The 16956-nt window shown below is 32.2% G+C and overlaps 1 protein-coding gene across 4 annotated transcripts in view; it reads right to left on the bottom strand.

The window, feature by feature from the left end:
* The window catches only part of LOC145245954 (DNA excision repair protein ERCC-6-like 2), a 110061-nt gene that overhangs the window by 48138 nt on the left and 44967 nt on the right, over nucleotides 1-16956 (bottom strand). For all 4 annotated transcript variants that reach the window (XM_080107723.1, XM_080107724.1, XM_080107722.1 and 1 more), the window contains 2 exons: nucleotides 8294-8409; nucleotides 2740-2855 (listed from right to left, as the gene is read on the bottom strand). In XM_080107723.1, the coding sequence (XP_079963849.1) occupies nucleotides 2740-2855; nucleotides 8294-8409 (232 nt within the window). The remainder of the gene's footprint in view (nucleotides 1-2739; nucleotides 2856-8293; nucleotides 8410-16956) is intronic.

Genomic DNA, 16956 nt, shown 5'->3' with positions numbered 1-16956 from the left:
CCTCCCTCACAAACACACAATAGTAGAGATAAATATTTATCTGGAAACTACTACCAGTAAAGAAATGCCATGGTTTAATATATATTTGGTAAAAAGGACATTGAACAAGAAACATGTGTACTTATAGAATTAAGAGTGCATTCCTTTTTAGCTTAAGGGATATGACTCCTGGATATTCTGAGCTGACAAGGTGTTTTCTAATAATTCATAAGAGATCTGTCATCATTTGGTTGGAGATGAGGTAGGGGTGTAAAGTTTAACTAATAAAGTGATCATGGACATAGCGATAACAACCAAACATGTTTGTTTTTTTTTTCTACATTTCTGCCCTTACCCTCAAATAAAACCGGAAAACATATTTAATTCAGTGTAATACTTGGATAATGTTTTTTATCAACAAGGTAGTTTATATCTGCTCACACAATGGTGTTGATACAGTAACTGAGTACCTCAATTTCCATTTTTACTTTTTTAGACATTTTTTAAGCAAAAATAATTTGTTTTAAATACCCTTAATGTCTACTTTTTTGTTGATATAAAAAAAAAATAGTCACTTAGTTTAAAAAAACATTTATGTAACAAATGAGGAAGAGTATAAGAAGGCTATAGCAATGCAGGGAACCGGGTGTTAAAATGATGTGATATATGGACAAAAATGGACATTTATTTACCTGCAATGTTTCAAGCAAACTACCTTTCCCTCTTATTTATGTAATGTTTTCTTTATCTTATTATGTGAGGTTAATTTCTTTAAATTAAAAAAAATATCTTGTAGACTACTGTGTGATTTGAACTCAGATTTGGCAACTATAAAAACTTCCATTTAATTTGTTTTTACAAAGGGATCATCACTTATCAAGGCCCAGAGCCCACTCAAGGATAAGGTTAAAGAGTGTACAGTAATCAAAAGGATAATATCATAGTAATCATTAGAAGTGTAAATTTGATAAATTGGATTACTTAAGGGGAACGGCTCATTAAGAACTATTTATTTTTTGTCAAGCAATTATCTGTTTCTATTTGCATACTATTACATAATACAACTATTCGAAATAAGATGTTAGAAGTTTATTTGGTACTTGTACAGTTTAATCAAGACATTAAAAAATGAAAATATCGGAAAAAAAGGTTTATATTGTACATATCCATTATGGAATGAAGTTCTCTGAAAAAAAATTTCACTTAACTTCATCAAGTAGTTTTTTTTTTTACAGCGAAAAAACAATTTGTTATGATACCGAGCAAAAGCTTTGATTTTTAGGAAGAAAAGCTAGTATTAAAGATGGAGAGGGAGTGTCGGTCCTTTAAACTGAGTTATCCCCCCATGGCATGTTCAAAAAATTCAAAGATGTCTACCTTCAACGTGCTGTCATAAAAACGTGTTTCTCCACTGTAAAAAAAAAAAACTACTCAATCAAATTAAGTAAAAATTTTTTCTGAGTTTTTCAGTCCAAAACGGATATGTACAATATAACCTTTTTTCGATATTTTAATATTTTAATGTCTTGATTAAACTGTACAAGTACCGTTTATTTTATTAAATAAACTTCACCGTGAGCAAGTGAGTGCATTTTTATATTTTGTTATCTACTGTAAATGAAAGAAAAGATAGATTTCCAAGAAAAGCAAAGATATCATCCCTGCCTCTCTTAAATTGTCTGTTTCCTCCCAGACTGAATGTAGATCATATCCTCAGCTAAAAGTACATCCAATCTATGACCTGGTTCAGTCATCAGATGTGCCCCTCTCTCCTGCAATCCTCCTACACTTTCAGTCACATGATCGACAACTATATAAGTTCTAAGAAAGGAGAGTGAATGGGCAGCCACATTCAGTCTTGTGATGTCAGTTGGACAATGTCAATGTGAAAAAAAAAGAAAGAGAAGAAGAGGACGAAGACAAAAAGAAAAAAAAAACCATTATCACCTTACATCAAATGCTGGGTGAAAACGTGCCCTGCTATTAAAAAGGGATTTTCAAATGTGAAAATGCCTACTATTAACAAATTTGAGTTATCCTGAATTATTTCTATTAATACCAACAAGAAGTGAAATTATAAAAACCAAATTTAGACTAACCAGCCTATGTGGTAACCTGACATCAATTCACTGGGATTATAACCCAATATTCTGACTAAAGAGATTGTGTAATGCCGAATTCTTTGTCCAGAACTTAAACAATCTGTGCCTACTATTGATCGGACTTTCTTTTATATATTGAATCTTATATGGAAAGAAACTCATGTTTTCCAGACTATTGAACTATTGAATTCTAATATAGATGACCTCCTGAACTTCCCATAAACTGGTTATGTGTTCCTTGCTTGTCAATTAAAAATATTTATATCCTTTTTCTTACATTAGTATTTTTATCTTCCTTTTTATATATTTTTCTCTTGTATTTTTATGTAAATAAATATTTTCATTTAAACTTATAACTTGAATTGTTTCTCACTTGTTTATTTTCTTCTTTTTGTTAATACCTAGTGTCTTGTACTGGAGAATCGCTTCTTCTATGTTCTTTTATTATTTTTAATGGAACTCTAGAATTCCAAGCCACATCCGGATTTTTTTTTTTTTTTTTTTTTTTTGGTGGTGGTGGTGTAAGCTTCTCTAGTCCCACTAAAAGTAAAGTATAACAATATGAAAAAACACCTAAAACAATATAATTTTTAAATAGTATATAGATTCTAAAAACATTTCACAATGTTACAATTAGTTTTATGCAAATTACACTTACATTTTCTTGCATTTGCAAGTTGACGTTTTGTTGCATTGTGTTTTTGCCCTTCCTCAATGACAAGAACATACTCTTCTTGGAAATCTGTTGTTGAACCAAGATATCCAGGACGTGCCCTGCAAGTAAAAATGTTTCCAGATGAATTTCAAGTAATCATCATTATTTTTTCATAAGCATTTTCTTTGTAAGGATTTGTGAAATGTGGAATCATAAGATGTTGTTCTGTTCTCAAAAGAGTCAACAAAAATTTTCACTTCAAATATATTTAATACCATTCTATGGCTAAAAGTTATATCTAACAAAAGACCATTCCAAACAGAGTGGTTCCTAACCTTTTTTGGTTTACACCCTTCAAGAAATTTCCCTCAAACCTCGCACTCGCTAAGATTTCTAAACTCACAGCTAATATATGGTTTGATTAAATCTAGTCAGCCATGTATTTAATGGCTACTTAATGGCAATACTTAACCCTAAAATGAAAGCAAAAAGTTAGTAGATTGCAAAAAAAAAAAAAAAAAAGAAAGAAAAAGAAAAGAAAAGAAAATATAGCCAATACCCTATGTTTTTTTATCTAAATTTTTCTCACACTCCTTAAAATATTATCTTGCATACCTTGGGAGTGCAAGCACCCCAGGTTGGGAACCTCTGTGTTAAAAGGTCAAGTAATCTAACATTTGCTGGAGGTAAGATTTCCAGTCAGTCAGTAAATATCTTTAGCTGCTAACACTTTACTCTCGTTGCTCCAAGAAAATTCTAAAAAGGAACTCTAACTCATCAAATGTATTTCAACTGAGATTCAACACATCAGAAATTACATTTAGCTAAGTTTATGAGCATGCTGTAAAAAGTCAACACTGAATTTTATTTAGAACTATTTTTTTTAACATTATTAATAAAAAAAATAGTTCTGTTTTAATTTCTTAAGACAAATTTGCTAGTTAGTTTTTGTAATCTAAAAAGAAAATAAAAAGAAATTAACTGCACTCCTACAACATTCGCATGACTTCTTAAATTTAACATGTTTCCTTTGCTGAAAAACATTTGACTCATGCTTCTTCCTAATAAATTTTTCTTAATGCAACTATTTCATTCATATGCAAATTAAGGGATTTATATTTTTAAATCATGTGCCCCCATGATCTTTAAAGATCATTTTGTATCATATAGACCCATTCCCAGATTAGCATCCACATCCCTATTTCTTCATAAATGGCCAGATTTACTTACTACACAGCTAGACTAAATTAGCTCTCACCACACAGCCAGATTAAACTAGCCCTCACTACACAGCCAAACTAAACTAGCCTTCTATACATGGCCAAACACAGCTAGCTTTCAATACAAGGCCAGACACAGCAAGCCCTCGATACATAGCCAGACACAGCTAATCATCAAACATGGCCAGATACAGCTAGCCCTTGATACATGGTCAGACTAAACTAGTCCTCACTACATGACCAGACTAAACTAACCCTTACTACATGGCAACACACAACTAACCCTCACATTCTTGTTGATTTAAAAAAAAAAAAAAGTCTGACTCAAATTGTAACTATCCTCTCCACAAAATGACGACTCTAACCTTCAAAATGCCCGACTTGAATCATAATTTAATCCTCTCCATACCACGACAATGACAATTTTCAAAAAGTTTGTCTCACATCAATTTTACTTTTTTCATGCCAAAATAGTTTGTAATTAAAAAAGAAAAAAGAAATTGATAGCAATCCCACCACATTCGCACAAATTTGGCATGTTCCCTTTGCTGCCAAACACTCAACTTGCACTTCCCCAATTTGTTCTTCTTAATGCAACAAATTAATTCATATGAAAATTAATGCATTTAGATTTCAAATCAGTTTTATACATTTTGTAAAAGTTTCATGCCATAATCTTTTTATAAGGTTTTCTTTCCAAATTGCCCTTTCTTTCTTTTTTAGTTAAAAAATTAATTTCATGATGAAAAATTGTTTCAGCTGAAATAAATTTGATGGGTCAGAAATCCCTTTTAAAATTTTCTCACAGCAATGTTAGCAGCGAAAAGGATATCTGTTGAGTGACTAGAAATATTGCCTTCAGCAGAGCTTCGTAAATGTTAGATCTCTCAGACTGTTATAGGTATGACTTTGATCTGATTAAAATGCAGGTTTTTAACCTGAGGGTTGAGACCTCAAATGGAGTTGGCAAACTAATTTATTAGGTTCACAAAACCATAACAAGATTAAGATAAAAAAATTGATTAAAAAAAATCGATTAAAATAAAAGTATCAACAGGATTATCTCCCCTTTCTCACTACTTACTTCATTGGGTACTTGTACAGTTTAATCAAGACATTAAAAAATGAAAATATCGAAAAAAAAGATTAAATTGTACGTATCCGTTTTGGACTGAAGATCTCGAAAAAAAAATTTCATTTAATTTGCTAGAGTAGTTTCTTTTTTTACAGCAGAAAAACACGTTTTTATGAGAGCGTGTTGAAGTCAGCCATTATGGAATTTGTTTAACACGTCACAGGAAGATAACTCCATGTAAAGCGCCGAGACTCCCTCCCCATCTTTATTACTAGCTTTTCTTCCTAAAAATCGGAGCTTTTGCTCGGTATCATAACAAATTGAGGCCTGTACAGCAAAGATTGTTTTACAGTCGATTTCACATAAACTGAAGAAGAACCATTTTCTTAATCAAGATCCTTAGACCTTAGAATGGACTTCCAGCTGCAACAATTCATGTTGAAATTGGTTAGATTCTGGGACACTTTATCATCTGTATAAATTTCTAGAACGTGGCAACTAAGGTATTTAAAACAAAAAAATTATTTTGGTTAAATTTATTGAATTGAATCAAAATGAATTTTATACAGTCCAAGTTGCCCTTCCCTGCAATTTGTTTTAGTTTTTTACAATGCTTAAACTGACTTCACCCAATAGTTATTGTTTTCTTTATGATTAATTTTCATTTACAACATTGTATTTGTAAAAAATTTTGACTTGTTTAAAGCATGCATTTTTAGTTATACATTATGAGAATTGGCTTCTGGATGAATAGCACACAAGATAGCTAATTTTATAATTTCAACAAAATTTGAATTCTCATAATTTGGTGGTTAATTGTAACTGTGCTATCAAAATAAATTTGATATTATTGTTTATGTCTTGCCAGATTAACAGTTTTAGATATAATGAAGACAGCATTTTGGTTGGAGATACCTAGTTTAAGTATCATTCTTAACTAAAATCTAGACTGCAGTGGAAATCCAACTTCAAATCTTTCCAATATCACATGATCAAACTAACCAATCTGTTACCTATTTCTTATATGAAACCACACAAAAGTTGGAAGTCATCCATGAAACATTCATCTCAGAGATAGGAAGAAAAAAGAAAATAATAATATTTTTCAAGTTTGGCATAAAGATTTATGAGTTTGAGAAGATGCACCATGTGACATTCGCTGCTGGGTATGTATATACTTGATACATACGAACTCGGGAAGGACCGATCAGCGAATGCGCTAAGCTATAGTTCTCCCTTCAAGAATCCAAAGCGTGATGAGGTTAGATGGGATAATGTTTCCATTGTGATATTTTATATACATCAAATAACAAAGAGAAGAAAAAAGAAAAACAAATGGCGGATTATGTTTTTATTCCAAAAATCACGGGTGCATCACGCGCGATTCTCTTTTATTACTAAATATAGAAATATATGGAGAGGGAGGTTCTCTTGGTTGTTTTGTTTTTGTTTTTTTTATAATAAAAAAATGAAATGTCACATTACTCATTTATATATATATATGCCAATTCAATATATTGATGTTGAAATAATAACCAATCATTCGCACATTAAATCGGAATTTGATTCCTTTTCTCTTTTTTTTTATATTTAAAATGAAATGTCACATTATTCATTTATATATATATATATATATATATATGCCAATTCAATATATTGATGCTGAATTAATAATCAATCCTTCGCACATTAAATCGGAACTTGATTCCTTTTCTTTTTTTTTCTTATATTAAAAATGAAATGTCACATTACTCATATATATATATATAAGCCAATTCAATATACTGATGCTGAAATAATAATCAATCATATTTTTTTTGTGCTCATAGTGCATCCGCACTTCATGACATAGAAAAGAGGACATATCTGCGAAACGTTTTAGATCTCTTCCGAGAATCATATTTTGCTTTCTCTCTTTTTTTTTTTTTTACGTAATTAAAACCCCCGCTATGAAAAATTCTTTTTCATATTGGTCGTATCGCCTTCTGCGTTAAAAGAAAGATGCCTGTATTTACCTTAGGTTTTCCAACTTCATATTCCTCTTTCTTTTTTTATTTTTATTTTTTTTTTATCTTGATGGGGTTAAATTGGTAATTCCTCCTTTTTTTTAAATTTCCACGTGGTGCGCTGTGCCTATCCCATTTTTCAATCTTCGCGGCAACTGACTCTTTTTTGTTTCCCTTTTTTTTTTCTTTTGCCGCCTTAGTTATCTCCCTTGGTCCTCGCTCCTGCTGATATTCTTTCTCTACGTTCTATACGCTCTCTCTCTCTCTCTCTCTCTCTCTCTCTCTCTCTCTCTCTCTTTCTTGTCAACGTGCCGTTTCGACGGGTTTGTTTGCTTTTTTTCTTAGGTGCCCGTCACAACCAGAAGAAAGTTGGAGGATGAAACCCAAGATAAGAACAGTGGTTTGAATGATCCAAGTAATCCTAAATATAATTTGCTGTAACAAAAAAAAAATTTCTGAAAAACTAAGTAGACGATATTTACTGAAAATTAATTAAAAATTAATATTTAAAAAATAATATAATAAAATATTGGCCCTCAATGAGAGAAAAAAATATCAAAGATTAAAACAAGTTAAAATTAAAACAAGTTTGTTGGGATGTTACCTTTTGTAGTGGATTTTATCTTGTAACATCTTCTTTTGGACTATATCATATGCATATATACATATGAACATTAAATTTTTTCTTTGCTTTGGATTACACCATATTTTTCATGGCTCTAGGTTATACTACCATGCTTCTACTTTTCTTCACTGAGTCTGGATTTCATCTTGGAATATCCTTTTAATTTTGGCCTCTTATAAATTTTCATACAAACTTTAGTTTTCAACCAGAAAAATTTATAGACTAGCTAAAAATATTATTTTGCTAACCACGTTTCCTCTGAAAAGATGAGCCATTCATTGAAATTCTATGGAATAAGGAAAAAAACTTTAAAACTTTATATTCCTTGTTCAATAATAAATTTGTTATAAATTTTTAAATTTACAGAATCTAATTTTAAATTTTTACTTATGAGTTCACAGAGGAAATATCCAATATTGACTTACAAATATTGGTTGTTCCCTGAAGAATGAAACAGATCTGTAAAATGAAGTGAAGTTTTTGTTTTGAAAGAGATAATGATTGGTAAAATGAATATAATCGGACTTTGGAATCTAGCAAAATTGTTATTTATTCATATAATATTTGCTAAATAAAAACAGTATTTTAGAAGTTGATCTTCAATAGAACAAACTAATACTAAATAATTTACCAGTCTAAAATGCTCCACAATTCCATCATATTATTTTGAAGAGCAGTTCCTGTTAAGCCATACCGACGTTTGCACTTAATACTCCTCAAGGCTTGTGTAGTTTGAGCTTTTAGGCCCTGAAAAAATAAAAGATAAAAATTATTATGAAATTATGTTTAAACTTGACTTTGTTTCATTGCTCATAGAAATTTTCAGTTTCTGTTGTGAAGGAACATAACTGGCTATACACCGGTTACAAACTGTATATATATATTGGACTGTTTGGCAGACAGCGGCAGACAGCGGCAGACAAGCAGTCGCAGTAAGACGGATAGTCTTACGTGTTGATTATCAGACTTTCTTCCCCATACTTGTTACTATGTACTTCTATTTACCTTAGGCGAGCAGCCTTACGTTTCTGTATTATAAATAAACCCCATTACACATACCACTCGGTGTAACTCACGTTTGTCTTTATTTCCTAAGTATTTAGGAATATAACAATGGCGACGAAAGGATGTTCTTTCTCTTAACAGAGATAAATTACCGTACCAAGGACTGTGTACAATGCAAGGATTTTTTGTTTTACGAAAAAAACAAACTACACAAGGATTTTTGACCACGTGCGTCAATGAATTTAAAAATTTTTCCTACCTAAAGTAGCGAAAAGTACGGATTTTTCTTCGTAAAGAACTCACAAGAAATTATAGAAACATGTTCAAGGTAAAGTGGAATTTATATTTATTTTGACAAGTAAAAAAAAAAAAAAAAAAAAAAAAAAAAAAATGGTCGCAAGTTGAATTCGAAACTACACTAAAGGATTACGAGTTTCGAAAGAAAAAATATAAATACAACGACTATTGTACCATTTTATGCCACGTGGGAACGGCAGCCATATATTTTTTTTTTTTTTTGGAAAATTAATTGTTTGTTATTGCCTTTATATAAATAATTGGAACTATTTGTCGTGGGAAGTAAGAAATATTTTGTGTATGAACTTACGTTGTTGAAAAAAAAAAAAAAAAAAAAAAAAAAAAAAAAGAATTATTTTACAAAGCCTGTTGAATTACTATGGATGAACTTTGTTGAAACGTGTTGTGTCTGCATATTGCTACTAATTTACGATATACGTAAATTTACGATTTTTCTTTGGAATTATTGTGTAGAATTCGAAAAGACATTTTTGTACTAGAAGCTAACATGGAACAATTAGCAGAGTTAACTAAGGCTCTAGCCCTTAGCATCCAGGAACAGACAAAAATGACTCAACAATTTTTAGCGCAACAACAACAACAACAGCAAATTCAACAACAACAGCTACAGCAACAGCTGCAACAACAACAAGAAAGAACACAAAAAACTTTAGAGGCACAACAAGAACAAACAAACATACTACAACGACAAATGTCGACACAGCAAAAGAATTTAGAAAAGCTAATTCTAACGTCGACCGGGAAGAAGACTAATTTTTCTGCCGAGGGTATTTCAAATTCACTAACGGAATTTCGTTACTCCCGGGATACTGGTGTTACTTTCCCTGCATACTACAGAAGATACGAAACAATTTTTACGAAAAGATGTTTAGACTGGACCGATGAGGAAAAAGTTACCCTGCTACTACAAAAACTGGGTACTGATGAAAACACCAAGTATGCAAATCTAATTCTACCAAAAAAACCGGAGGAGGTTTCGTTCGAGGAAACAATTAGTACCTTGTCGAAAATATTTGATAAAAGGGATAGCCTATTTCACTCTAGATACAAATGTTTGAACATTCAGAAGGCAGAAGCTGAAGACTATCTAGAATATGCTTGCACTGTGAACTGTTTATGCGAATCATTTAAATTGAATGAAATTTCCGCAGACCAATTTAAATGTTTAATCTTTGTACAAGGTCTCACAGCACCAAGGGACAAAGATATACGTTCACGGATCCTAACAATTATGGAGGCGGATCCTAACATAACATTGCAAAAAGTCACTGAAGAGTGTCAACGTCTGATTAACATAAAGAAAGACAACACTCGCATTGAAGAGAAAAATATTTTTAAGGTGCAGCAAGTAAAAAGGCAAAGGACCACAAGAAAGTCCAGGTTTCAAGAACACAGGATCCTTAAAGGATACAAAGACCCAAAGCTAAAGTGTAAATGTTGTGGTAGTTTAAGACACAACAATAAGACCTGCTGGTTTAGGAACAAAATATGTTATGAATGTGGTCTCAGAGGTCACAAGGGAACATACTGTGCCCAGAAGAAAAGACAAGGGACCGATAATGTAAATACGCTTCGCATGAATAAAGAAAAAAGCTGCGAAAGACGGAAATATGTTGATGTTCGGATAAATGGACATCTGGTTACATTGCTTCTGGATAGCGGTGCAGATATTAGTATTATAAATGAAGATATATGGAAAAGGATAGGTCGACCTGAATTAACGAAAACCAGAAAGACGGCGAGAAGTGTGTGCGGCAAAAGATTAGAGTTCAAGGGAGAATTAAAATGCAAAGTGACATTCGCTAACCAGACTCATAAATCCAAAGTGTACGTCGTACCAGGAAAGAATACATGCCTGTTTGGGGTAGATTGGATTGTCCTGTTTAATTTATGGGAGAAACCCATAAATTCGTTTTGTAACGTTTTAACTGCAGAAAAAGCAAACCAAAGGGAAGACTTCCTGAAGGATTTGAAAACTGAATTTCCCAATGTTTTTGCCGAAGGACTAGGACTCTGTATTAAGACAGAGGCAAAATTTGAATTAAAGAAAAATGCCACTCCAGTATTCAAACCTAAAAGGAATGTGCCTTTTTCAGCGATGGACGCAATCGAAAAAGAGTTGGATAGACTTCAACAACTGGAAGTCATTGAAAAAGTTAACCACACAGATTGGGCAAGTCCAACCGTGTATGTAAAGAAAAAAAATAACAGAATAAGGGTCTGTGGAGATTTTTCAACGGGTTTAAATGACTGTCTATTGGACCATAATTATCCCCTTCCGTCCGCAGAAGATCTGTTCTCTAAGCTTAACGGAGGAAAAATTTTTTCTAAGATAGACCTCTCAGATGCTTACTTGCAAATTAAGATCAGCGATGAATGCTCCAAATACTTAGGCATAAATACTCATAAGGGCATTTTTAAGCTAAAGAGGCTTCCTTTTGGATTAAAGGTTGCTCCTGCTATTTTCCAGCAAATTATGGACACGATGCTGGCAGGGTTGGAATTTTCAATGGCCTACCTTGACGATATCCTAATTAAAAGTGAAAATTTGCAAGATCATAAGAAGCATGTAAAAGAAGTATTCAAAAGAATACAGGAATTTGGTTTTAAATTGAGCCCAGAAAAATGCGATTTTTTTATGAAAAAAATTAAATATCTAGGTCAAATAATCGACAAAGAGGGTCGAAGACCGGATCCACAAAGGACTGAAGCAATTGAAAAGATGCCTGCTCCAGATTCAGTGACAAAATTAAAATCGTTTTTGGGATTAGTTCAATACTATGCAATTTACATCCCTAACATACATAATTTAAGAGCTCCTCTTAACGAGTTACTGAAAAAGGGTGTTAAATGGAACTGGAATAAGGAATGTGAATCTGCTTTCCAAAATATCAAAAGATGTCTACTGTCAGACTTAGCATTGGCACATTTCAATCCAGAAAAGGAAGTAATACTAGCAACGGACGCCAGTGATTACGGTGTTGGCGCTGTATTACTTCACAAGTATGAGGATGGTAGGACAAAAGCTATCGCCCATGCTTCAAGAACGTTGGTTGCAGCGGAGAAAAATTACAGCCAAATTGAAAAAGAGGCGCTGTCGATAATATTTGGAATTACAAAGTACAATCGATTTCTCCATGGACGATCTTTTATTTTGCAAACCGACCATAAACCCCTACTTACCATATTTGGATCAAAGAAAGGCATTCCCACACATACTGCGAATCGATTACAGCGATGGGCTGTAACCCTCTTAAACTATCAGTTTAAGATGGAACATGTATCCTCAAAAAAGTTAGGACACGCAGATGCATTATCACGGTTGATCCCTAAAAGAAGCGAAAGTTTCGAAGAAACGGTAATTGCTGCGCTTAAAGACGAAAGTGAATGTACAAGTTCAATGTGTAATATGATACGTGAACTTCCGGTAACTTTCGAAAAAATAAAAAAAGAGGCAGTAAATGACATTTTCATTAAGAAAATGAAAAATCAATTGGGATGGATAAAAAAAAATAAAAAGGTAGATCAAACAACGCCTTTTTCCATCTGTGAAGATGTGCTCATGTATGGTGAGAGGATCGTAATTCCACTAACGTTACAGAGGAAAATTCTGAAGGAATTTCATACAGGTCATCCGGGCATTTCGAGAATGAAATCCCTTATGAGAGGATATGTGTACTGGCCTGGTATGGACAAGGAAGTTGAAAAATGTGTCAAGACATGCAGAGGATGTCAATTAGCAGCTCGAGATCCTCCAGTAAAAACGACGCCATGGCCAAAGACGGACCTACCCTGGTCACGTCTGCATATTGATTATGCGGGACCTATAAATGGTTATTTTTACTTGATTATTGTAGATTCTTTTTCAAAATGGCCAGAAATATTTAAGTTTAGACATCCAACAGCAAAAAACACTGGGAGTGCGCTTAATGAAATTTTTAGCCGTTTTGGAGTGCCAAAAACCTTAGTGAGCGATAATGGAACAGCATTTACTGCTCATGAATTCAAAGAATTCTGTGACTCACTAAATATTCTACATATGACAACACCTGTGTACCATCCACGATCGAATGGGTTGGCCGAAAAATTTGTAGATACGTTTAAAAGGGCACTTAAGAAAAATCTTACTACGGACACAGACGAACAATGTATTCAAACATTTTTAGCAATTTACAGGGTGACACCAAATCCTAATAATAATGTCAATTCTTCCCCGGCTGAGCTAATGTTTGCAAGAAAGATAAGATCTGTCTTCGATAGGCTGCTACCAGAGAAAAAGAAAGTTTTCAAAAAAGAAAACCTTAATACCAAGTGCTTCTCCCCAGGTGAAAATGTATATTTCAAAAATTTTCAAAATGGACGAAATCAGTGGGTTGAAGGTATTATCAAAAAAAGGATTGGGAGCATGGTCTATACCATCCAAGGATTAAGTTTTGTCTGCAAAAGACACAGAAATCAAATACGTCCCAGACTGTCTCCAAATGTGGAAGAGACACCAATGGAAACATTGTGCGATATTTTTGATATACCAAAACCAGCGTGTGTACCGCAAACAATGAATATTTTGCCTGAACCGACCATACGGGCTGGACAGAAACCTTTACCCCGGGTAACGCTGACCAGAAGGAAAAGCGCAAGAAAGAGAAAAGTTACCAGGAGATTAAGCCCTGACCCTAAAAGGAAGAGGTATTTAAGCTAAAATCAGGAAGATTTCAGCTTCAGGGGGAGGTGTTGTGAAGGAACATAACTGGCTATACACCGGTTACAAACTGTATATATATATTGGACTGTTTGGCAGACAGCGGCAGACAAGCAGTCGCAGTAAGACGGATAGTCTTACGTGTTGATTATCAGACTTTCTTCCCCATACTTGTTACTATGTACTTCTATTTACCTTAGGCGAGCAGCCTTACGTTTCTGTATTATAAATAAACCCCATTACACATACCACTCGGTGTAACTCACGTTTGTCTTTATTTCCTAAGTATTTAGGAATATAACAGTTTCTTTTACCAGTATTATTATTATTTGGGAGCTGGGAATCAGGAGTTAAAGTTGTTTCTTTTTTTAATTGAGTTGAGAGTCAGAATTTTTTTTCATGCAATTTCCAACTTCTGAGATGTGACATCTGATTCAGAAGTCAGCCAGAGTTGCTATTTTTTTAAAGAGATAAAAGACGGATGAAAAAATTTAGGATCAAGTAAAGATTAGATACCCCATAGCAGAAGACAAAGATTGGTGAACATTTCAAGTGACACCGGTTGTTTGACCTTGACATTGCCGTTGGTTGTTTGTAAACACGTCAAATAGCAAACATGGTCGAATGTTCATGAGCAAGATTTAAAAAAAATATATATTTACAAAACTTTTTAAGATTTAAAAGAAAAAATATATATTTACAAAACATTTTCTTTAATATTAAATATTTACAAAACTTTTAAGGATTAAAAAAAGCAAAACTTTTTAATGTAAGTAATAAAACGAACGTATTTAAACAAAATATATTTAAATAAATGAGTGTCTTTCTCAGTGCGTTCTTTTTATATATTTACAGAACTTTTTAATAAAACTGATAATAACAATAATAATAATAATAATAATAATATAAATAAATAAATGGTAAATTTTTACGACGTACCCCAGCGTATTATAAACACTCCAACCTTCCTATGTTAAGAACAGCTTTCGGAATAAACACCCCAACTTCAAAAGCTGTTCTTAATATGGGGAGGTTGGGAGGTGTTTATTCTGAAAGCCGTTCTTAACATGGGGTGTTTGAGAGTGTTTATACTAGGCTGGGGCAGGTCGTAAAATAATACCAAATAAATAAATAAACTGATGTTATAACTGATAATTTCAGATGATGTCAATTAAAAAATACATATAAATTTAAATAAAATTATTATAACCAAACTTTTTAATAGCAGAAACAAATATAAAATAACTGACTTGTTCGGATTTTTGCGACCAAGATTAATTTTTATTTACAGTGTTTTTTTTGTTTGTTTTATCTTTCTTTGTGTGTTTTTAATACAATGTAATATTTATTTAAAGTGTGATGTATGTAGGGGGTCAGTGAAGGAGAAATAGACTGAGGCAGTTTTTATGCATAATAAAATCACAAGATAAGCAAAACAATCGAGATTTTAAAAAATATATTTTATTCACATATCTTTTATAACTTTTATTTTCATAAAGATGAAGTGTAGTATCAAAAGATACAAATCTTTTTATAATTTTCATTTTTATTTAAAAAAAAAACAAAAAAACTTGCTATTTGCTTACTTTTCCATAAAGACAAATTAAGTACAAGTAAGTTTAGCGTCCGAAATTTTCAGTTTCTAATGTTTTGCAATTAATATAGTTTATTTTTTTTATTTTTTTATTAATTTTTGTTATAATTATGATTATTATTATTAGTTTTATTAAAGTGCTGTAAATATATTTAAAAAAACGCACTCAGAAAGACACCCATTTATTTAAATATATTTTGTTAAATTTACGTTCACTTTGTTACACTAAAAAGTTTTGTGTAAATAGAAAAAAGTTGTCTTTTTTTAATCCTGAAAAGTTTTATAAATATTTAATATTAAAGAAAATGTTTTGTAAATATATATTTTTTCTTTTAAATTTTAAAAAGTTTTGTAAATATATATTTTTAAAAATCTTGCTCGCGAACATTCGACCATGTCTGCTATTTGACGTGTTTACAAACAACCAACGGCAATGTCAAGGTCAAACAACCGGTGTCACTTGAAATGTTCGCCAATCTTTGTCTTCTGCAACGGGGTATCTAGTCTTTAATTGATCCGAAATTTATAATTTATAGTTGCAGTTCTTGCATACGTAATGAGATTATGAAACTATTAAGACTCAAATTCGGATTTCTGTAACAGTGAAGAATATATATATATATATATATATATATATATATATATATATATATGAATAATCATCATCCTCATGTTTTGACGAAAGACGAGATCATGGAGTTCATACACTCACACTAGATAACCCATTCCTGCATGACTGCTTCCAGGTCCCCCCTCTCAAAATTGACTTCCCCTGCAATGACATGCGAATGTGTGAGCATTCTACTTCTGAAGTGAGTAGTAGAGTTCCACAGAAGTAGGAAAGGAATAATTTCATTTATTGCTCCAGAACAATGACCTCCAAACTGAACATGTGTTGCTTTGACAATAGACGATGCAAATAGAACTTAGCCATAAATTTATTGTTTGGTTGGATGAGTCTTCCATGAGAGATTTTGGGCTCTCATGAGAAGGCAGATATATGTACCATTCAGGCATGTTTTCAAACCATAGAGAAGGATGGGGCAGGTCATATACATAAAAAAATGTTCAATTTGATGTTTTTGCTGAGATGTGACATCCATATTTTGCTCAAATCATCTTCTTTCTAATGTTGAAATCTTTGAGTGAGGATTCAATGAAGGATCCTTGGTACTGATATGAATAAATCCAATTATGTTAACATCAAAATGAGTTATGCTTATTTAATTTTGTGATACAACATAACATTTTGTAATACTATAATCTGCAAATACTTACCAACCACTTTAGGATATTCAAAGTGTGCATATTTAATTTTTCAACAATTTCAAATAATTTAATATTCTGTAATATACATTTGTAATTTGCATTTTTCTTTTTTCTTATATATATATGCAATAGTGTAACAAAATGTCTCGACATGCTGAGAACAGATACTACACTTTGAATTATTTGTTTGCATAAAATATTTTTAAAAATTACATTTGGAACAAATTAGGCACAAGGCCATCAAAAGTGTGAGGAAAATGATCATCCTTGATTAGAAGTGATAAAAAAAATATCTATCCTACTCTTAACTAGAATCATCTCAGTTACCACAAGACCGCATTTGTTCTAGGGGCCATCCTACTTAAAGATATCCCCAAATTGGTTTGAAATTTTTATTTTTTATAAATAT

The sequence above is a fragment of the Euprymna scolopes genome, chromosome 23 (genome assembly GCF_053919585.1).
Source record: "Euprymna scolopes isolate OS-2025 chromosome 23, ASM5391958v1, whole genome shotgun sequence".
In the NCBI taxonomy this organism is placed as follows: Eukaryota; Metazoa; Mollusca; class Cephalopoda; order Sepiida; family Sepiolidae; genus Euprymna; species Euprymna scolopes.
The sequence above is the reverse complement of the archived record's forward strand: the minus strand, read 5'-3'. Positions and strand labels throughout refer to the sequence as shown.